Source organism: Sinohyriopsis cumingii, chromosome 19 (assembly GCF_028554795.1).
Source record: "Sinohyriopsis cumingii isolate HCF-2022 chromosome 19, ASM2855479v2, whole genome shotgun sequence".
NCBI lineage: Eukaryota > Metazoa > Mollusca > Bivalvia > Unionida > Unionidae > Sinohyriopsis > Sinohyriopsis cumingii.
The window spans coordinates 26865950-26889979 of NC_142979.1; the positions used below are offsets into that span (position 1 = coordinate 26865950).

At 35.2% G+C, this 24030-nt stretch overlaps 1 protein-coding gene across 3 annotated transcripts in view; it reads left to right on the forward strand.

The window, feature by feature from the left end:
- LOC149775327 (uncharacterized) overlaps positions 1 to 16977 on the forward strand; it is a 44775-nt gene extending 27798 nt beyond the window's left edge. The window contains exons 19-20 of one of the 3 annotated variants that reach the window (XM_089943673.1): positions 2523 to 2626; positions 8546 to 16977. In XM_089943673.1, the coding sequence (XP_089799799.1) occupies positions 2523 to 2584 (62 nt within the window). In that variant the 3' untranslated portion in view covers positions 2585 to 2626; positions 8546 to 16977. The remainder of the gene's footprint in view (positions 1 to 2522; positions 2627 to 8545) is intronic. The other 2 variants (XM_089943674.1, XM_089943672.1) reach the window with 2 other exon arrangements.
- Positions 16978 to 24030: the final 7053 nt, after the last annotated feature.

Here is a 24030-nt window from a genome sequence, read left to right on the forward strand (position 1 = left end):
TATGATCAACCACATGTCTTTTGGTACCTGGTTATGCTTGGAATAAAGCAGTAAAGGTGATTATTACTTTATTGGTTACATTGTTACGTGAAAGTATTACTCACAGCCAAAGATATCCTTACTGCTGTCATGTGAATAAATCATGCCTGTAAAGATTTCAATGGTTGAAAAATGTAGCAAAAGGTCATTGACACACATGAGGTTTGGAACTGCAGTTTCTGAAACTAAACTGGAGAATATGTACTTTAACAACTTTTTAATGGAACATAATCTTGCCTTCACTGCATCAGACCACACTTTTAAAATTTTCAAATGCTTTTTATCCATATCAATGGTGGCATAACATTTCATTACACATCACTAATAATCGGTTAAAAATACAGAAACGTATTTTCTGGCTCACAACTGAGGTCTTTCTAGAGTGCATATTAATCTTGTCTTGGATTTTTTTGAAAGTGCCACTAATTTGCAGTTAAAATGTATGAAAGATTTTAGAAAAAACTACTGGACCATCTCATTTGAATTAAACCGGTTAGGCATAAAAGACAAGTTATATATGCCTTGAAAAATGTCAAAGGTCTAGAATAAGATACTATTATGAGTCTTTTTTGGGAGTTTTAAATTCCTGTATGCAGGTCAAAGATCATTTGACACAAAATGAGAGTATTGTTTAGTCCAGCACCATAAAAAATATCTGTTGTATGTGGAGCTTATCATTTCCATGCTACCGGGAAATTGAGACAGTCAGGAGAAATAATAGACCCCTTTAAGTATGTAAATCCTGACCAAAGTTGTGGGAAAAGGGGAAGTTTTAGTCACCATTTGATTGTGAACAATTATGTAATGGAGTCATAATAGAAGTGATCAAGAGTTGAGTTTATTCAGTTCGTACTGGAATTTTCAGAGGTTGTCGAACTCAGTTCAGTTGAAGTACATTTACAGTATAGATCATTTTTGTCTTAAATATGTTTTTATAGTCACTTCAAGCACTCAGGTGATCAGACTAATCAAGTAGAATGGTTGGTTACCTCTTACTTATCTACATATTGGTATCTTTCTTTGTGTAGCTCGGATGAAGACCAGTTTTGCATCACTTTGTGTGAACATACTGTCAGTGAGAGAGTTGGTTGTTACATGTGATCTAAGGAAGTTTAAAAGAAAAATAATTTTTCCTCTTTTCTTAATTGTTTCATTATTTATAAACAATATTAACCTTTGACCCCTAACTAACTTTTGCAGTGGATTTTACTATTAGGGCAGATGTAAGTGGGTTTTAAAAAAGGGAAAGTGTTTTTAAAGTAAAATAAAATAAATTAAGAAGTATGAAGAAGAATCGTTTCCGGTGTTTTTTTTTGTTTGCAATGCATGTGAGTGGGAGTTTTTGGTTGCAGAAAAATTAGTCCATCACTTTGGTTGACCCAAAAATGCCATGTGCATGCTTTTATTTCCCAAAAGAATTCTAATGGCATGAAGCATTATCAGACCTTAAAATGTTTTGGGAATTGTTTCTGATTTTTGAAAGTTTTTATAACTTTTTCACATTGATATCTGCTCTAGGAAGGTATACCTTCATCATCAACTCAAGCATCTGGTATAATTACAAAACTGCAGATATCATTGGCCCAGATGTTAACTGTTCCATTATTGAGAGCATATTAGTCTCTGGTGTTTTCTTAAAATCATAAATATGGACCATGCTTGCCCGAGCACTGTGTTGGCAGATCAGCGGTGTACACTGTGCAGGTGTGTGTGCTTTATACACAATGTAGTTTGACAAACCCACTTTCCTAAGAGATAGACCGTGATCATGTTGGTGTGTGTGTTTTTGTGTGGGTGGGTATCCCTCCATCTATCTGTCTATCCCTATATCTGTCCACAGATTATGTTAATTGTTGAAGTATTTTAGATTAAGCTCAAAATTATAGGTGTTTTACTTACTATTCTGATCAAAAGTTTGCAGGGTCTGTCTTGTCTCCCATTTTCTTGACAATTTAAAGCTAACTAATGATGCTAAGACTGTTTTGGTGTGCTAGTTTGAAAGTGTGGTGCAAGTTCAACAAAATTATAAAATTTACTATATAAAAACGTGAGTTATTAGTAAGGCTTGCCCAGTATGAGGTTCTTTTTTAAAAACTAAATTGCAGTATGTGCATAATTATTTATGCCATTTTCTGTTGAGTATTAAGTGGCAAAGCCTACAAATGTTCTTTTCATGTGGTCTAATAATGTACAAGTTCCTTTAAAAAAATTGCAAGATGCATGTATGTCATTATACATGCTACACTGTATTGTATTAAATGGCAATATCTGAAAATAGCTTTGTGAAAATAAGCTTCTTTAACAGAATTGCAAGATGTACATATATAGTGACAAATGCTAAAGTTTGTTAGGCTGCTGCAGAGCTTAAAGACTTGCTTTACTGTGTTTTTTTTCTTTTCTTTTTATTTTTAACCGTGTCTCCTTTGGTTTGCAGTATCGAAAATTTCCAGACTAAATGCATGCTGTTTTCTCTTTCTTGGCAGCAGTTCACAGCACACAGGGTGCGCCACAAGTTCAGGCATACCACCACCCTCAAACCCAGTGATACTAGTATAATGTCATAGTAAAGGTCTTTGGCCTGCTATGTGTAAGTAAAGGCTAAATTAGAGTCCTAACATCATGGGGATGCACTTTTTATGTTTGTCTTACAAAACTGGTTTGGTTGTATCTTTGCACTAGGTTTTTGATATATTTTCCGTCAAAATATTTTGACAAAGATAGATAAGAACTTTATGGAAAAGTAGCAGGATCTGAGATAAAATTTTGATTTAAATTGGTTCACATTTCACTTTGAAATGGAAGTGGAATTGGGAAAAAGAGAAGGTGACTGAATATGAGATTTGGCTTTGGAAGTGAGATGTTCAGTGTGGGAGGTTACAATATTGAAGGACTGCTTACCATATTAAGAAAGAGTACTGTCATTTATACAAAAATAATAATTATGCAATGATTCACTACAACATACATGGTGCCTGGGGAAAGAAGCCTGGTTATATTTGTTCCTTCAAGAAAATTAATTTTCTTTAACTTACAAGACTAAGTATTATCTGTGGGACATTTATGTAGTCAAGGCACTAATTAAAATGAAAGGCAAAAATAGAAGCAACATTACTAATCCACTCTTTATTATCACCCACAAAATACTATTCTGGGAGCTAGTTCATGATCAGATTTATCAAATTTGCAGAGAACATTTTTTTAATTTTTAAATTACAAGTTTAAAATTAACCTTGTATTAGAAGGTTCTCTTTGGAATGTTTATGTCAGAAAAATAATTTTAAGTTGAAAAAAGGAAGGATAATGCTACAACTCAAGCAACAGCAAATTTGTAATGGAAAACTAGTCTCTTGTACATCTACACAAAATACATAAATATTTTCTCATTATTTGCAGTTAATAACATCTTTAATGTTTTTATAAGGAATTTCATCAGTATCTAGTGGCAACATTAATTCTCTTTTTCTGACAGGCATGATTTTCATGATGGTCCAAATTCAGAAAGAATGAGATGTTTACTTCAATCTGTACTCTGTTAGTCAATGCACAGTTATAGAACAATAGCAAAGGATATTTCTAAATTATTTGGTTGTAAAAATACAAAATAGAAACCGTTCTTTAAATGCTATAATTGCAATTTATCCAGCAACCTGTGATTCTAAAGTACAGATTATGAATGAGGTGTGATCATCATGCTTTTCTTGTCCGGCACCTTTATCCCTCTTGTTTAAATGACTGCCAATCTGGTTGATCTGGTTTTGACATGTTAGGTGATAAAAATGTTATGATTGAGCTAATTTTGTTTCAAGCAGACAACACAAAACCGGTTTAACGAAGGAACGTTATAAATAAATGAATTAAAGTCAAATCTAACAGAAAATGTTAAATCAAAGAACATAATAAATAATCTTTATTGTATGCACGTGAGTTCGCTCAATTTGAGCAAGAAAATGAGTGAGACTTGAGAATTATCTTGTGTTTAGTGATTATGGTTAAGTTCATTGAGACACACTGCTGGGGTGGGATGTGGATTGGTGTTCAAGGATGCATTGTCAGATATTTAGTGATTGGCCAGAAAATTTCAGAATTCATAATGTACTCTTACCCATAGTATGTCAGGTTTTGATATCTCTTAACTCTTACTGTTATATGCCCACCATTATGATGATGTTGGTACCTGGCAGGTGTGCCCCAGGGAGATGATACGAGTGCTTGCCTTTGCAGATAACTTCCTCCATCAAATAATCTGGCTGCCATATATAGGCCTATTATGTGCTTAAAAATAGGCATTAAAACTTATGCAAAAACCTCCCCAATCTTTTTCCCAGCATGATGTGGCTGATATGTACCTAATCAAACCATCCATCTGCTGGCTGTTTCATTTTCTGTACAGGTAGCTTGCATTATGGGCAGGGAAGAAGCCAGTTTGCTAGGGCTCAACAGGTCAGAGGTCAAGACCTAAGGGACTGCATGAAGGAAAAATATTTGCACACATTAATCAAAGGTCAAGGTCACTGACTAATAATAGCAATCTATTCTGCACAATATGACAGTTCTTTATTGTATATTTTGATTCAGATTTGTGCATGATTGAGACAAGAAATACACCTATTCATTTTGGTGTCCTAATGTCAAGGTCAAATCAGATAGTGTCTAGGTACTGGTATGTATACAACATCGATATGTGTGATGTCAGATCCAAACTAGTTCTTTGGCTGTCATACAAGTATTATCGGAATGTCACAAAATTCATTTAAAATCACAGTAAAATTTGAACAGAAGACAAACAGTGTTTTAGTGCTCCCCATGAACTGGCTGTCACTTTCTTCTTTTTTGTCTTGTGTAATTGTTAGATTGAATACAGTGAATTTAGATTGATGCTCTTTTGTGTAGCTGTTTTGTGCTTCGCTTAAAGAAAGTGAGGGAAAAATTGGTGCTTCCGTCTGTACTTCCATCCCATTATGGCGTATGTAGGTCTCCACTATTTTGGCTGCACATTCCATATGTACATGTTTTTGTTGCCTATTTGATGGGTGCACTTATTTTTTCTTTCATATTGGTGAATTGATTGTTCAGCACAAGTAATGCTTTCCTTTTGAGCTTATGTTATGAGGAAGTGAGAAACTTTGCAGTTGGCAGGCATTTTTTGGTTTTCAGCAATGCTTTTTTTATTGTGGGTTAAAAATGCACGCCCTGACCATCTTGGCTTTTTAGGCACTTACTATGAATGTGAAAGAGTCATATAATGTTAGGCTTGTCCATATTTCCAGTTGATATGAATGACAAGCAATTATTGTCTTTGCAACTATTTCCATCTCTTTCCATGGGCTGCCTTGAAATTGGCAGATTCTGTTGAGATGGGGTCATCTTGTGCATATCATTTCTGTCATCTTGCTCTGATGTTTTAGCAGAGTTATGCCACTTTGTTGGTGTTAAAGGTATATATACCAATTATGCAGAATCTTATGTGTGCAACTAGTTTGCCAGCTTTCGAGGAATTGCACTACAACTTGAGGCCAGCATGTTATATTCTGGCATGTTTTTTCCACAGTTATGCCCCTTCATGGTGCTGGAGGTAAATATTCTGTATGATATTTTTGGTGTGCAATCAGTCCTGTTGCTTTTGATGAATCACCCTCAAATTGGCAGACATATCAGCATGTTATGATTCACTTTCAAGTTATCCCCTTTTTGGTATTAAGGGTAGATACTGTGATTGTTTTTATTATGTAAACTTGGTCCCACAGCATTGATTTGCTTGACTTCTTTTTCAGATGGGCCCAGGTCAACCCAAATCTGCAATCATTTTTTGTCCTTGGGCAAATGAGAAAATAACACTCAAAGTAGTGAATTTAGGATGAATATTATACAGTTTCTAGTACGGTTAAATTAATAGTATTATACCACTGCATGTGAAGTTTTGAGTAGTTGTCCCCTTTTCCATTCATCATACTTTGTTTATATCTCCTGAACCGTGAAAGATATAGTTGTGGAATTTTATATGCTTTTTTTATCATGACTAGATTTTTGCCTTGTAAAAAATGTAATCTCAGATCAGCATTTTATGTTATTCCCATAATTATTACATATTTTTTCTATCACATTCTGCTCTGGTTAATATCCATAGAACCATTTGAGATATCTTCATGAAACTTGGCATGCATTTGTAGCATGATGTCCATTATAAGACAATGATGAGTGTCCCATGGAAGATTTAGCTTTGTCAGACTAGTAATTTTTGAGTTAGCCCTCTGCTTTTGAAATGTGTTTACTCCTCATACCTTGTGGGGTGTTCTCCATAAGCACTTTTCCTGATCTTGTATATTTATTTTTTTCTTCCTATTCACAATGATAAGTTACTTTTTATTGCATTATTTAGTTCTATAAATCTAGGGGTTTAGAAATTAGTAAATACTTGATAAGTTGAGTCTCTTTGACTTGCCGGCTCTGTATCAGTGAAATGACATGTTCAGACCCCCCCCCCCCACATGTATCACTTGTGAGCTTTGAAAACTGAAACAACTAAATACTCGAATAAAATATTAGACCTTAACTTTTCAAGCCTTTAAGTTTAATGTGGATGCTTTTAATTTGATGTATTAACAGTAGAATGCTTTTGTGATCTTTTATTTTTATTTTTACTCATTTCATTTTTGATGCACTTGTATGTATGGCTCTTAATTTGATATACAAATGGAGGAATGACATTTTTTGAAGGCTTGCATGTTTGTCTCATTCCTGTTCCCTTGCATGATATTCAACTGAAATGTTTTCATACACATACATCATTTAGTATAGTAAAATTTGATTATAATTATTTTCAAAAGAAAATTCCTAATCTTTTATGGCATGTAGCATAGATACATGAAACCAAAAGTTCGGAGTATTCTTTATTACATAGGTGCATGTCACATAAAATCAATGCTTCATCAACCACTCTTATAAGATTCTTAATTACCTCCATACAGCTTGAAGTAGGTGAAGTTAAACATGGTTAAACCATTTAGTTTGATAATCTAATGACTTTTTTTATTATCAAAGTAAATGCTTTTAAACAGTAAAGTTTTATTGGCATATGCACAAATAAACATTACTCTACAAAGGTACCTTTTGCTCAAGGGATGATGTCTGAAATAACTCTGTACCAACTGGATGTGTTAGTTTAGCTGGTAAGAATCTATTGGCCAGTATTTTAGAAAAGATAATGGGAAAAAAGATCTATATTATAAAGTATTAATAGCTATACATTTACGTTGTACAATATTAGAGTCTCGGAAAAATCAACCAACAGTGGTAAATGGGAGATAAACCATCAGTACTTGGCTCAGATAATGTGTAACTGATATTTGGAGTAGGGTTTTAAAAATGTTATCCTTGCAATTATTTGCTGTGTAGTATTATGTCTGACCATGAAAGTGTTGCATCATCCTTGTGCACTGATATATCTGAATGTCCATCTGTCCTTTCAGTTTTACATTTAAGTCAGTTTTCAGACTCTTTAGTGTCATCTTCACATAATATTTGATTGTATATATGGATTATTGACCAATATTTTTTAGTTTCTGACTGATCTTTAGATATGTGCCATTTACTTACTTTGCAGTTAGATTCAACTGCAAACTACATAGATTCAGTGATTTTGTCACATAATGCAACAGCAGATCAGGGTCTGTGCAGTTTGTCACGAGTAATCAGTAGAACAAACAACACAAACCCTGATCTTCCAGCATATTGTTTGCAGTTGAACTCATTAATTTGACTGTTTAGCAACTACATGTGGTAGTGTAAATTAAAACATTTGTCAACAAAACTTAATGAGGAGTTATATGACTCAGTTTGACGCATATCTTTTCTATTCACTTGATCCATATTGGCAGTAATATATATATATATATATATATATATATATATATATATATATATATAGTTTAGTGGCACATAACACGCTCCTAGGTATATAGCGTTGTGTATATCAGGTATCCAAGTATAATGACTATTAACCAAAGATCCAAAGTTTTAAAAAAAAGGACAAAATTCTAAATACAAAATAAATAACCTGCACTCTTAAAATTTAAAATAAGACCTCAGTGGGAACATTATTACACATTGAATATCCAGGGCAAAAAGATTGCCTGTGTCACCTCTTACAATATGCTGGAGGTCAAGCTTGCCACAGCCCTGACTCTGCAGGGAGTGGTGACATCTTAGTTATATGAACATATTTCTAGTTGAGTTAATATATTAGGATACATTTTGTTTTCCATGGCCATGCAAGTTATCTCCCATTGCTACCATGGTACGAGGAATATACATGTTATATAGGTCAGACAAGTTGCATAGAGATGACTTTTTTTACTTCATAATTTTCTGTGTTCAGTATTTTGTATGTTACCATGGCAAAAAGTAGAGCATAAGTAGAGGGTGCTAGTACATTCATTAGGAGTCTTTACATAAGCAGGGGATATATCCAGTCAAATTACTCATGTTTTTTTTTATTTTTCTTTTACAGGTTTGACAGCAGCTGCTTTGACAAATGCATTACATACAAGACACAGTGACCATATATTTGTCCAACATGTCAGAAAATAGGGAGGACAAACTAATGTTAAATCCTGTCAAACATACGTATAGAAAACAAAAGAAACAAAATTGTGATGCAAAGACATATTACAATTGACTTTGTATGTGATAGATGAACTCATCTGTTGCTTTTACCCAATCTACTTCACAGCGAGTGCATTCATGAAGGTTTGATTTTCTGGAATATTTGTGCCGATGTTTGCTTAAGAGTGAGAAGTAGCATTTGTGTTTGTATGGTACAATATAATTATACAACAGGTAAGACAAAGTGACATTGAGCTATTGCGTGTACATGTGACATGCACTAATAGACCTGGATTTGTCATTGCATAATGCACTGTTAGATCAGCGTGTGCGGTTTACTTTAAATCTTATGCAGAACAAATAATGTGGACTGTGATCTGCTTAATGTGAAAGTTCTTTAACAAATGCTATCTATGTCCAGAATGGTTTGAAGTCTGCACAGCTGTACACAGTTGAGTCTGAGGTTGCGCATTGAACACTTTATATTGATGCTCATTCATACAGCTGACTGCTATAAGGCTGTATATTCTATATACTGTTTACATTAGAGGCCTCTGGACATTTAGTAGAATTATTTGAGGTTTATTGTGGTGCAATCATTAGCATAAGAATTAACCAGTACATGTTCTTTATGAAATAAAGGACATTTTTTAGCTAGAGGAATAGGGAGAATGAATAATAGATATAAATGCATAGTAGATGTGCAGGGTTGTCAGGACTGTCCACTCTTTGCTTGTAATATAGTTCCATGCTGGTGAGCAAGAGAACAAGTAATAGACCTGTACGAACTTTAGGCTTTTAAGCAAAGACCTTATTTTCAATGTAGATATTAGTTATTTTCCTGACATAGATTTATGCGATTAGTATGTTGCTAGTTACAGGGCTGGAAAAAGCCCTAGTGTAGTAGCAAAGGGTAAGTTAAATTTTTGCTGGTCAAGTAAAGGTCTAACTTTCTTGCTCTGAGCTTCACCTTTAAAAAATGTGGAGTAAAAAGCTTCATTATTGTGATTTAATGAAAATATTTATTCTTTTGCAAATTTTCACTTATCACAGTAAGGTAGTTGTGCAGATTCCATAGTTCAAAGTAGGACAACAGTGTCATTCCAGTTAGTAGATGAATGACAGTGTTATTACAATTAGTAGTTTAATGACAGCGTTATTACAATTAGTAGTTTAATGGCAGTGTCATTAAAGTTAGTGTGATGACAGTTTCATTACATTTAGCAGTTTGATGAGTCTTTACAGTTTTGCATAATGGATTGAATCATTGAGAAGTAATGCAAAACTTTTGTCTTCTGTTTTAGCCTGTATCACTTTTTTCCCATCTCAATTAAACATCGTTCCCATTTTATTAGAAAAGTGGGAACAAGTCTGGTATAGGCTTGTTCCTGAATGGGGGTGGGGAACCATTAATTTATAAAATATCAAAGAAAAAATGTCAAGGAAAACCATTTTCATCATCCACTTGATGGCAGAAAAAGTATGTAACTAAGTTTTGATTAATTGTTTATATAATATATTGTATTGTTTGTTTAATGTATTGAGTTCTTACCAGAATTTTTAGAACTCTTTCAATCTGTTGGGATACAATTGCTGTACGGGTCATTTGTGTACTTTCCTTAAATGTGTATAGTCAATCCATATTGCTATGGCAATGAGAATGGTCAGGTAGAGTGATTACCCCTTACTCAGCTTCATATTAGTATCATTCTTATACTAGGATTCATAAAATTAAAGACTTCCTGTAATAATTTAAAATAACCTGTTTCTAAAATGCTATCTTCATACCAACATATGCAGTTGGGCAGAATCAAGTTTTCTGTAAATTAAAGTGAGGTACATGCCAATTTATGTTTCTTGTGGCAAATCCTGTTGTTCAGTACATGGTCGTGTCTTAATTCAGATGTGAGGGGAGTATTGAAGTTTTACATGTTGATTGTGATGGGAAACATCACAGCGATTCGGTGAAACACTTATTGCTGTGGAACGATTGTTGGATATTCAGATTGTTATTGGTAAAACTGATTTTATCTACCTTTTGAGTCTTGTGTTAAAAAATCACTACATGCAGTTTAGTAAAATTCAGGAAGTAATCACTTTATAATATACTTTGTTTTTATAACTAAAGGCATTTTCCTTGAGAAATTTGACTTTAATGAAAATGTTGAAAATGTTTGTCAGTTTCCAATGTCAGGTGCTTTCAGTAGTACTGGTGAAGATCTTGTTGGTCAAAGCCAGATTTTTTAAAACTACTGAATATATTGTATGCTTTTCTTATTTGTTTACAGAACACACTGTAATATGATTGATTAGACTTGCTGTAATGATGCCATATTTGTCAGTGAGAACAAAATAGTTCCGCATCATATGAAGTTGGACATTCAGTCTTGATTAAAAAGATGAACTTAATATTTGGACAGGACATTAGTGATGTTAACTTGTCCATAGTCCAAAGAATTTTTCAATACATTTACAGTTGTCATCTTGCTTTTATTAAAAATTTGCATTTCTTATCAGAACACAAATAGGAGAAAAACTTAGGTTTATGAATTTGCAGTCATTAGTGTTGTTGTGACCAATCATAAATATGTTCTGTTTGAAATGAACAACATCTGATGTAGCTGTTTGTATTTTGGCACTGACATGATGCTTTTTTAATTGCAATTATGCTGCAATAATATGAGAATGAGGTTGCAATAGTCCTAGGGCATAGGTCTCAACAAGAGCATGTCATATCACATGTAACAACAGGAACATCCCTTGCTAGTGGACTGGTCCAGATATGGCTGACCTTTGCATTGTTTCTGTCACTAGGAATACCGTATTTACTGTATATGTTGGAACGTTGTTTTTGTTGGGACACCATTAATTAATTTTTAAAGTAATTTTTGTGTGCACTGTATGTTTTGAGACACATCGTCTTTTTGAGTCATAAGTTGTGCGATACCTTATAAATCATTCGAAAGTTACACGTCAGAAAATGCACTCTCACTGAAATTTTATTTTAAGAATATAAAACTAATTGAGATAAAAAAAACTCTTTAATCCACTGCAGCATCATCTAGCAAACATAACCCTTCTCCTGCACATGAATGATTCATTCTTTCGGTGCATGATTATATTTTTTTAGCTTTCTCATGCCGTGAAAAATTATCATTAGATGCAATACATCACCATGGAGTTTTTAAAATCTGCACCAGTTGTGTTAATTATCACACTTTTTACCCATCTTATCGTCAGTCTGTCAAGGAATGAGATCAGAAATTACAACAATTTCATCTGTGTTAATAATCATATTGTTGGTGAAATCATCTTCTTTTCTGGCCTTCATGAATTGATGAAATGATTTTATTTTCTCCACATCTTATGGGCGACATTGGGTCAGTGATGTCCGTGCATGAAGCACTATATTGTGTCACTTTGAAAATTGTTCCATTGTTTCAATTTATTTTCAAAATTCCAATGAATACTTATCTCACCTGTCTTTGTATAAAATAACTTTTGTATTAATATCATTTAAAAAAATAATGACTTCAGAGTATTCAAAGTCAGCTTCTGAGGTTGGCATCATTTGTAGTAAAAATAACCTTTGTTTTTGAAGTCCTGAAGGTAATTTCAAACAATGAATTTACTGCTTGCTGCAAGTTGTATTTATTCACTACCTGGGCTTCAATTTGCTTGGCATCTGTAGTTTTAATTAATACAAACAGGCATTGAAGTCTGCTGGCAGTAACTTGCTTTAAAGATACCTTTTTGTAACCCATGCTAGCGGAAAGATTGTCACTTACACTTAAGTGAATATATTTTCAAATTATGATTTTTATTTGCAATAGTGTCATAAAGTTGAACTGGATATAATTCAGTCTTGGTTATTTTGCACCTGCACCATGTCATATATGAATGGCAGATGTTTTCAAGTGATCCGTTGATTATTTACCTCTTGTTTGTGATTTTGTTTTATCCAGTTTTCAGTCAGATAACATTCAAACATTTGAGTAGAACCAAACACGATTTGGTTTTCATTGTTCATGTCAGGTAGTGAATAAATGAACAATGTCGTGCATTATTGGACATGAGCTATACATGCTACAGTATGATAGCCTACACTAGTTACATATATGGAGTTAGTGGTTAATTTTATTCTTTAATACTCATGATGAAAGGGAATAAATGATAACAATACAAGGTTAATTTCTTCCATTTTATTATCCAATAAGCATATTGTTTTATCTATTTTATTGCAACATTCAGTGGGAGGGGTGCACATTCAATACAGATTTATTTCATTTGTCTTGGTACATGTGACCTAGGTGAAAAAGTGTCACCATAAGTTGTGGGAGAGGAAAAAAATTTATTTTATCGTGTTCTAATATATACGGTAAATACGGTAGTCATTGATAGCTGGTAGACACAATTGGTGTCCAGTAGATGTTTACTTTGCAGAAATAATAAAGATTTTAAACAAGGTTAGTTAATCTTTATTTTTTAATATTTTACTAAGAACATATTTTCTCATATTTGTGTGAACTTGTCCTTTTTTTTACTGATGAAGTAAATAAGGATTATATACATACATATATGGTCAGGTCTTGTGATTTGACCAGATATTTTCTTGTTAGCTATTCTTGTCATAGGTCTACCTTAATAGCTTACGGGATGGCCTTTTGTCCCTTGTCTGTTAGCTGAATGTTATTGCTACTTCTCCCTAACTGCTTTAAGATTGCCATGAGACTTTACACACATATTCACCACTCCAGTGGCCTAGTGGTTAGAGTGTCTGCCTTGGATGCGGGAGGTTGTGGGTTTGATAACCGACCGAGTCATACCAAAGACTTTTAAAAATGGTACTAACAGCTGCCTTGCTTGGTGCTCAGCATTAAGGACTGGTTGGCCTGGTGTCAGGATAATGTGATTGGGTGGGACATCATGTTACAAATCTGCGGCATGATGTCAGTGTGCTAGACATCACTATAAACTGCCACACTGCAGACATCGTAGCAGTATGACTGAAAAATCATTAAAGCTACTTTAAAAATCCAAATCACACACACATTCATCCTAAGGTCTAGTTGGCTCGAAGAGAAAATGTTATTGCTTGGACAGCAAATATGATTGTCATGGTGACAACTTGAAAATCTTTTTATTGCAACTGCTTTTGGACATACAATCATAACATAGGATATTCACTTTGAGACTTCTTTTTGGTGTCTAGTTACTCCTGAAAAGAAAGTGATATTGTCATGATGTTTTCCCTAGAAGACATCTTAAGATCTGGCTGGTTCTAAATGAAAATGGTGCTAATCGTACAACCACCATCTTGAAAATCTTGTGTTTGCTCGGTTCCAAAGGATGGTGATGTCGAGATATTTGTCCATTTGGCAGCCATCTTAAAAATATTTTTATTGCTACTCCTAAATAGTCATTGACATGTGAGTTTAATCGGCAGATTTGTTATGGCATCTAGAATAAAAATTATGCCAATATGGTAACTTAGATGGCCCTTTTGAAAACCTTGTCATTATTCCTTCTGAATAGATGGTGATATCGACACATAGTTTTCACTGAAAGATTTTTTTAATGATGTCTTCTAGGGCCTAAATGAAAATTGTACTGGTCATGCATCCATTATAGCTACCAAGGTGACCATCTTGAACATATTTTATTGCTGAAGAATATCTGAGACGAATTAAACTTGGCAGTTAAAACAGCCTTATCTAGGATTCAGAAAAAGCCTTGTCAGCCATTAGAATTAGTCCCATGTAGTGATTCTTGTGTTTAACAATGGATTAACTGGAAATGGTAGAATTGGATCAGCTGTTGTACTATGCACCAGATGGTCTAATTATATTTTGTTCACTTGATGATTGGAAGCAACTATCATAGATGCATAAGTGTCATCACATTACGTAACAGCAGATGGAGGTGAACTGAAGACAAAACCTTAATATTTACAGGACTGCTCTGGTGGCCTAGTGGTTAGAGCATCTGCCTCGGATGCAGAGGTCGTGGGTTCGATCCCAGCCAAGTCATACTAAAGACTTAAAAAATTGGTACTAACAGCTGCCTCACTTGGCGCTTAGCATTAAGAGGTTAGTGTTAGGACTGGTCGGCCTGGTGTCAGGATAATGTGACTGGGTGGGACATCATGCTACATGTCTGTGGCATGATGCCCCAGTGCTAGACATCACTATAAACTGCCACACTGCAGACATCATAGCGATGTGACTGAAAAATTGTTAAAGCTACGTTAAAAATCCAAATCACACACACACACAATATTTACAGCATTAATAATGCAATCATGGTCAGTGTTATTTACACTGAGTATGTTCAGTATTTGAGCTTAATTTGTTTGTGGTGTCACATGATGATCAATATTACCCTCCTTTGGTGCAGTGAATTTTCAATTACATGCCTTTGTGTTGTCATACTTCTGTTGTGCCAGTACTGTCTGCCATACTGATTATTTATGACCAAACAAAAGCATGACCATAATTAATGGCAGTTATGCAGCTGAAGTGTAGTTTACTGGCATTATGACAAAATCTCAGGATTTGATGTGTATACTAATATGGCAGATAACTCTCTTGAACTGCTTGTTTGGTTATTTGATTTTGTCATGCACACACTAAAATTGCTATTGACTGGTGGATTTCAGTTCTATCATAGATGAAATATTCTTAGATACAAGCTGTATATTAAGCATATATGCATTCATTACAGTAGAGAAAAAAAAGAGAAGATAATGAAGGGAAAACTAGACACTTTTTAATGGAACAAGTTTTGAATGTAAAATAATTGTGAATCTATTTGTTAATTTTCATTTCAAACTTGTACTGTTATTATTTGTTTCATTTGAAGCACACCGCTCTGGTGACCTAGTGGTTAGAGCGTCTGCCTCAGAAGCGGGAGGTTGTGGGTACAATCCCTGGCTGAGTCATACCAAAGACTTACAAAAATGGTACTAACAGCTGCCTCACTTGGCGCTCAGCATTAAGAGGTTAGTGTTAGGACTGGTCGGCCTGGTGTCAGGATAATGTTACTGGGTGGGACATCATGCTACGTGTCTGCGGCATGATGCCCCAGTGCTAGACATCACTATAAACTGTCACATTGCATACATAGTAACGATATGACTGAATTTTTTTTAAAGCTACGTTAAAAATCCTAATCACACACACATTTGAAGCACTGAAATAAAAGGACAGAAAAAGATTTTTAAAATGTTGCAATGACTATGCTCATTCCACACTACCATATCATTTGTTGCAGTGGAATGTTGTGCAGTTTGTTCCATGAGTTTAGTGACTGAATAAACCTTTTTTAAGAGGCCTAATGATTAACAGGAATGTAGATCAAAGGAATGTTGAAAAGAGTATAGACAGGGACCTGTTAGTGAGAACTTGGTTAGTGCTTTTTAAAATTTGACATAGTAAAATGTTTAAGAATAATTTTTTCCTGTTAGAGTTGTGGATATAACTAGAGAGAATGCCCATATGTGCTTGCAATAATTTTGACTGGGATGTATTGGTGATGAATGTTGGTAAAAAATTGATCAGGTGTATAAGAGAGAATTGTGGCATGAATGCATATGTGAAATTATAGACGTTTTTTTACAGAAAGTTGATCAAATCTCCATTTTTTAATGCATTTCATATGAATGCACTCGCTGTGTAAATTTTGAACATGGATGCCACAATTTCTTCCTTGTCAGGTACAGTGAATTGTACACATATGAAGTCAACAACCACTGGAATTATTGTTTTTTATTTTTCATCAGGCATTCAAAATTTTCATTACCTGTTCACCAGTGCAAGTTAAGTTTACATTGGTTTACATTGGCAAAGAAATACCCAAATGTAGAAAATCCATTCAGGATAGATGAAATATAAATATTCCTTTAATCTATTTAGGCAAAGAAATGGGAAAGTAAAATTGAGACGTTCACTTGCTTGACTTTCAGAAGAAAACTGGAAGGCATGACTGAGAGAATCTATGAAGATAAGAAGTTGGAGTATTATGTTACCCTTTTTTTTTTAAAAGTATGTTGTGTATGAACCATGAAGATTATAAGATATAAAGTTGCATTAAAGGAATCATGTCATTGATTGATAAATGACATGAGCAAAGCATTTTCCTTGTTTGCTTAACATGTTGATCTGTTAAGAGGAAGAAGAGAATTTGGATACTTGAGATCTTGTTTTAAGAGATCTCTTTGTGAAGATGCCATTTTTTCTAGAGTCTAAAGGGTGAATCTGGAAACAATTGAACAAAAAAAATTGAAGAAAAACTAAACAAAACAAAAAAATTCCAAAAAAATAAAAACCCTAAAAAGAGCATTAGTGTTTGTTGTTTTTATGCACTGAGGCGGAGGATCTCTTGTTATGATGATATCCATCCTTATGTCTGCCTCTCAGATTCCTATTTTATTTCTGCTCAGCAAGTCATGTTCTCCATTGTTTATCATTATCAAACTTTGTAAGTAGCTTGAATTTATGGTAAGGAAGAAATCTGTTAACTTTGGGTTCAAAAAGTCCAAGATCATTGTCAGGGACTTGGAGAAAATGTTTTCTTTCAGATATGATCCCCAATCATATTAATGCTAGGGATATTAACCTGTTACTTTGTGAATATCATCTCTCTCTACTTCTGTCTCATTTAGACAAAAGGCAGTAACTCTTGCCCATAACCTCACCTTGCCACCACCAGGTGTCACTAGTTTTGTTTTTTAGCTTTGCTTCTTTTCTGTTAACAATATACATTTTACCTATGGTAACCTAAGCCATCAGTGTTAAAACTGGACCATGCAACTTTACATTTTGATTTATTTTGATGGAAAATCCTTCTTCTAGAGGTTATATGCATTATTTATGCAGTTTCTTCTGAATTTGAGTGACTTTGTCACCTTTGTAGACTTCATCTAATTAAGACTGTCATTATGTTATTGTTGAACTTGTGTTGTCATTTACGAGTTAATGTTTTCACTTACTCCATTAGTAACAGCAATGATATTTGCAAGTTAATAACATGGTGAAGTACTAATTTATGCTTTGTTTTTCTCTTATTGTGTTCAAAGGAAGACAACCATGAATCTAGTTGTTGTAGTAGGGTTTAACGCCATTTTTCAGCACATGATAGGCCATACATGATGGCCAGTATTAATGGTGGAGGAAGAACCCAGGAAAGAACCACTGACCCACGAGAAGCTACTGGCAAGCTTTCTCACATACCCACATTGGCTCAATCCGAGACTCGAACCCACGCAGACAGAGTTGAGATGGCAGTGATCCATAATGGAGAGCACTTTAGACCAATTGGCCTCTCGGGGCTCCCATGACTCTAGTATTGTTTATACTAAGTGTACATTGTCTATGCCATGAAGCATGTGTAATACATGGACAGAGGATGTTTGGCTTACAATAGTCCAGAAGGCAGCAAAAGAGAAGGAAAGATGGAATAAGGCAAGGAAGGATAATGTTGACATGATCAGTATACATCCTAAGTCAACCTCTGCTGAGAGTCTTGTGAGGATGCTGCCTCCCCCCCCCCATTTCATTGCTTCCAACCTGTCAGCCACATTGACATCAGTGGCAGGGGAGGAGGATAATTTAAGATGGAACAACCATCCAGCTTTGAACAGATGTGTCTTCTGATCCAGGAAATGACACAGTTATTGATATCAGCCCATATATTACCTTTTCTTCAATCACTTCTGTCCTTTTTTCTTACTCACTGGGGTAGTGTCCCCCACTGCTAGGCTGCCCAGTGGGTCTGTAAGGATGAATGGGGTTTATGCATTGAATCCAGTTAATAATACAGCCTTCATGTCACCGGCCATCCAGCCATCCCTGCATGGGGATCTTTTTGATAAAATGGTCTGGCCAACTAGGAGATCTTAGTAACAGATCAATCCATTTAGCCATACTATTAGTGATGTACCCTTACAATGACAGAAATTTTGCTTAGAAATCTGTCCATCTAGCCAGGCCCTTGAAGTGGCTGGTATGGGTGATAGCTGGACCATCTTTTATACCGCCAGCATCCAGGTTGGCAACTTCAGAATGCCCTCCAGCCCCTGCCTCTACTGAAGACTATAAAGTTAAAGCATCAGTAAGATTTCAAAGAGAAGGAAAAGATTTTTTCTGCTCCTTCCCAAATTTGCTAAAATTAAGGAGATCAATGACTGGCTTTCAGGTAGAATTGCTGACTTGAATTCAGAAAGCCAAGTTCCAGTGATGTTCTCATTTTGCTTGTACAAAACTCAGATTCCTTCAGTACTGATCTACCGACCCTTAACAAAATCTAGCAGCTGTTCATTATCTACTCCACTGTTTTATAAAGTGGACAAAAATGTGTTCCATGCTAATCTGGAATGTATTTTCAATGTCTTCCATGTTAGATTTGGCCTCATTGTCAACTTTCTGACTTGGAGAGAAATCTGGCAATAACCACACTTGAGAGCAATGGTCAGGATTGCTGAAGGCAATACTGGGGCAGATCACCATGCCATGGCCAATGTATTGACTGCTTTTGCCAACTTAATCCTAATGCAACATGATGCATGTTTGTGGTCCATGACACTCAAGCTGCATCATACTCTGGCTTTATGGACTACCCTGTTTGGGTCACCTTTGCAATTTTGGAAAAAGAATTGAAGAAGTTCAGAGCCAGGCAGCTTAGGACCTGTGTCTACAACTTGCCGCTCAACCCACACAGCTGTTTTGAAACAATCAACCTCCCATCGAGAAATGATAACCAGACATGGGACAAGGGATCTTTTCAGTCAGATGTGCAATACAGACCCCAGCGCAATGCCAGGAGACAACAGTCTAACTAGCCTTGGAGGCAATGTACAGAGGCAGTGAGAAACCAAGTTTCTCCACCTTTAAGCCCATGATCTTGGTGCCAAAGTTACAGAAGTTACAGGGTCAGAAACAGAAGATGATTCTGATATCCCCTCTCAGATGGGACAAGTCCTGGGTTACCGATCTACTAGATTTAGTGATAGATCAACACAGGAAGATTCTGGCCAACCCAAATCTTCCCGAGCAACCATGGTCATGGGTGTTCCTTCCACGTCTGGACTGTCTTATTCATGCTTAGCTTTTGTCCATTCAGCCTTGCACGTATAACAATTTAAACCTTTGATTGTGGAGAGAATCTTGAGAGAAAGAAGGCCCTCCACTCAAGGCTTATGAGGGAAAGTGCCATATCAATAACACCATCCTCTGAGTGCCTCAATCCCTCAACTGGCTGAATTTTTTTCTCTGGCTCTTTGAAGAGAAATAGTTGGCCCCAATTACTATCAAAGCTACCGCTCCACGATATCAGAAACAAATCCTGCATCATGGTCAACATCATACTGGGATATCTATCAGATCTTTTAGCCAGTTGTAATATGAATTGACCAAAATCCTTCACTCTGTTTCCAAAATGGAATCTGTCCTGGATTTTAAAATGGTTCAGTTAAACAAAATTCTAGCCTCTAGTCCGCACCTCACTAAAATTACACACAACATGTTTCTTGATTGCTTAGCTTCAGCATGCAGGGTAAGCGAGCTATATGCCCTTTCCATTGACCCAAATTATTTTCATTTCTATCGGATGGTTTGGTGGTCCTCTTGATACAACCAGGTTTTGTGGCCAAAAATAGGTTTATCATCTGTCAGCAACCAAAGAGTTGGCATTCGCTCGCTCTCCTCCATAGGTTGAGTGCAGCAGCCATGCAAGATCCTGTTTGTGCACTCGAGCACTGTACAAAAGTCATGGCGTGTGCAAGCACCTCTTCTGGTGAAAGCCGAGAAACAGGATATCACCCCTCATGCCCGCGCTTCATGGCTGAAATGGGTTATTCACTTGGTTGTACTCAGTGGTCTCACAAGATCAGAGTCACCTCATAAAGATTACTGCACTTGAGATTAGAGCAATCTCTGCGAGCCTTGCATTCAGATGTAACATTTTAATCCAAGATGTAGTAGAAGCTGTTGGCTGGCTTGCAGAGTCAACCTTTTCAAGTATTAGAGATATACTTTGTGCAGGTAAACCTTTAATTGGTAGGTCCAGTAATGGCAGCCCAGATGATCACCAAACCCAATTAAAACACAGCCTATCAGCTCTGCTGGATTTGCCAGTGAAATTTTACAGGTAAGAAGATTTGAATAATTATATGTAGGGTCACAGAACAAGTGACCCTAGGCTGTGTTGCTTATGTAATTAATATAATGGGTACTTGTTTGCATGGGGAATTGAGCAGTATACTGTTCAGCTTTTAAAAAACCATGATGTTGTCAAGGGGAGGTAACGTGCAAGAGTTATTGCCCTTTGTTTATATATGCTAGAAAAATACGATTTTCATCTTTTAGGAAGGCTGGATTCTCTAGGTAGCAACCTAATGTCCCTATTGTTAATGTGATTGGGTAAGTATTCTCAAAGAAACAATTTACTTCAAAATTTGCTTTCCACACAGCACCTTCTATACTACATGCTTGGACCAGCTGTTGTAAATGGGTTGCATTTAAGATATATAAAAAAAGCCACCTACATAATTGTGGGTCAAAACGTCAATCTATCAATCACTCCAAGGAAAAATGGTTTTTGCATGATATCTGGAATTTTTTATCATCTACTTTCACCAGACTGGATGGCTTGTATGTGAGACGATACACATTCATTTTGGGGAAACAAAAGCTTCAGGTTCTATGGACCAAAAGAAAGGAAAATGATTTCCAGAAAACTTTCTAAGTTTTCTAGCACTTGTATTGGCTAACTTTGTACATGGCATGCATTTAAGACAAGGTAGACATCTATTGTTGGAATTGAACTTCAAAGGTCAAAGCCATAGCAATTTCATGAAGGAAAACAATTCTATAAAATAACTCCAGCTCAGTATCAGAAAGCATACACTATGGTAGATTTAAAGAACCTAGAATTGTTATGATTTTTATACCTGAATCTCGTTCTCGCAGTTCCTCTTGAGTGGATGGTTGCATACATGCAAAAAGTGTGAAAAAGTTTGTCAGTGGTTCTTGCTTCACAAAATATACTAGCTGCCATGTACAGCCTGAATAATGGCATTATGTTCCTCCAACAAACCAAATTGCAAAATGGTGAACACCTGATATCCAATATGGCAGCCATCTTGAAAATGTTATTGTATTCCTCCAAAAGTCATATCAGCAAGCAGTTTGGATCAGAAGACTTCTTATGATGTCTTGTTGGTATTATAATAACAAATTTAGGTTGTATTGTTACCTATACCTAAATGAAAAGATTTGTTTATAAGTTTCAAAATTCTCTTGATAAATTTAATTATTTCTTGTTACATAGCTGTTAGCTATGATAGATGGGTACATTGTATTTACAGTAAATTGTAGTGACTGTGATTCCTATTAAATAAGGCATTATCTGTTGCCAATATGACATCACAGTGGGCGATATTACATATAGCTGCTGTCAGCTCAGTGAAATAAAGAAACCTGATTGGCAGACCTACAATAAATCACTGATAGCAAGTTTCCCATTACTGCTTAACATTTAGTTTTGTGACCTTTCATTGTAACATTTGTGAATCTTTTAGTAGATGTAAAGTGCTTAAAAATGTTAAGTACTTACAGTGTAATTTGGAATAAAATGGCTCACGAGGTAATACTTCAAAATTCATTTTCCACTAAGTACAGTACAACACTTCTGAAAATTTGAATACACACTATATCTTACAAAGGTTTGTATCATTATGACTCTAGGTCATAAAATATATAACAAAAAGAAAATGAAACCAACAATTTTGGTAAAATAAAGTTTCTAAACAATATGAAGTAAAAATTGAAGAGACAGAGTATTCCAAATTAAATTCAGAATAATCCTAAATGTCCTGTCACAAATCCAAAATACCAATAGTCCTCAATGTCATGATATAATGATTCAATCCAGAATGTCTTTGAATGGGTTCACAAATAATCCAAAGTGATGTGTTTATAAATCCAAAAACTTAATGAGTACTTTAGTAATTCAGAGAATATTTTACACAAATACTTTAAATAAATCATTTCTCTTGGATTATATTGGAACACAACTGTAAACTCCGATAACAAATGGATTCCAGAGATGGATTTAAGATGGGAATGAATTATCAAATCCATATTTATACACATTTCACTTGACCTACATTGTAAAAGAATGTGGAAGAATCTAATAGAAAATTCCAGTCTAATTGTAAACAAGAATGGCCTTGAACTAAAATGTTATGTAAACACTTTGTTTACCAGTACAACTTGTAATCATGGACAGAAGTTAACTGTGTATTGTTATTGTATAAAACTTCTGTCTACAACTTACAATCATAGAAGTTAAGCACACAATATATGTTTATTATGCATACCAATGTGTGGAGAGTGGATGTATGGTAACAATTTGGTTAGAGAATTAAGCTTTGTACATATTTGTTTTATATTAAAGACATATAAATATCTGCAGTTCACACAAGTTGACCACAGATTGAACTCAGCATGAAACCCATAAACATCTTCAGGGAATGCTTTCTCCAAGGTTCACTAGTTTTATTATAAAGCATGGGATGACGATGACCCATAGTGCAGGCAGCCAGCATGTGGAAGTAGAAGGGTTCATATAGAATTAAATATGTAAAAGAAAAACCTGCTAACTTGGCTAATTTCCCCACCAAAGCTAGGGATGACCCATAGTGCAGGCAGCCAGCATGTGGAAGTAGAAGGGTTCATATAGAATTAAATATGTAAAAGAAAAACCCGTTAACTTGGTTAATTTCCCCACCAAAGCACATTTACATTAAAATATATGCATTACAACATTGGTCCTGATATCTTCAAAATCTTGTTATTGCTGCACTTCTTAAAGAGTCATTTTGACATGGGGATTTTCATCAGGAGAGTTCTGGTTTGTCGTGAATGAAATTATGTAAATTGTCCTTTAATATGGCCACTGTTGTGGCCACCTTGAAAATATTGTTACTTCACTCATGCCAAATGGATGGCAATATCAATATGGGATTTTAGCAATAAAGTTTTTGATACCTAGTTGGTCCTAAATGAAAATGGTGCCAATTGTATATCCAATAAAACTGCCATGACAGCTTTCTTGACAATATTGCTGTCACTACTCTCCCTGAATGGTTGATAATACTGAAAGGGTTTTAATCATATGACTTCCATTGATGTCTATTTGGTCCTAAATGAAAACTGTGCCAGTCTGACATCCAGTATGTCCACCACAGTAGCTAATTTGAAAATCTTGTTATTATTGAGGCATATTAGGAAGTCTGAACACTCTGCAGTAAAAAAGAAGAAATGGCCTCATTTTGAATTTTTGGAATTTTTTGGCTCATGAGAGTGTCAGTCCCTTCAAGGAAGACTGACA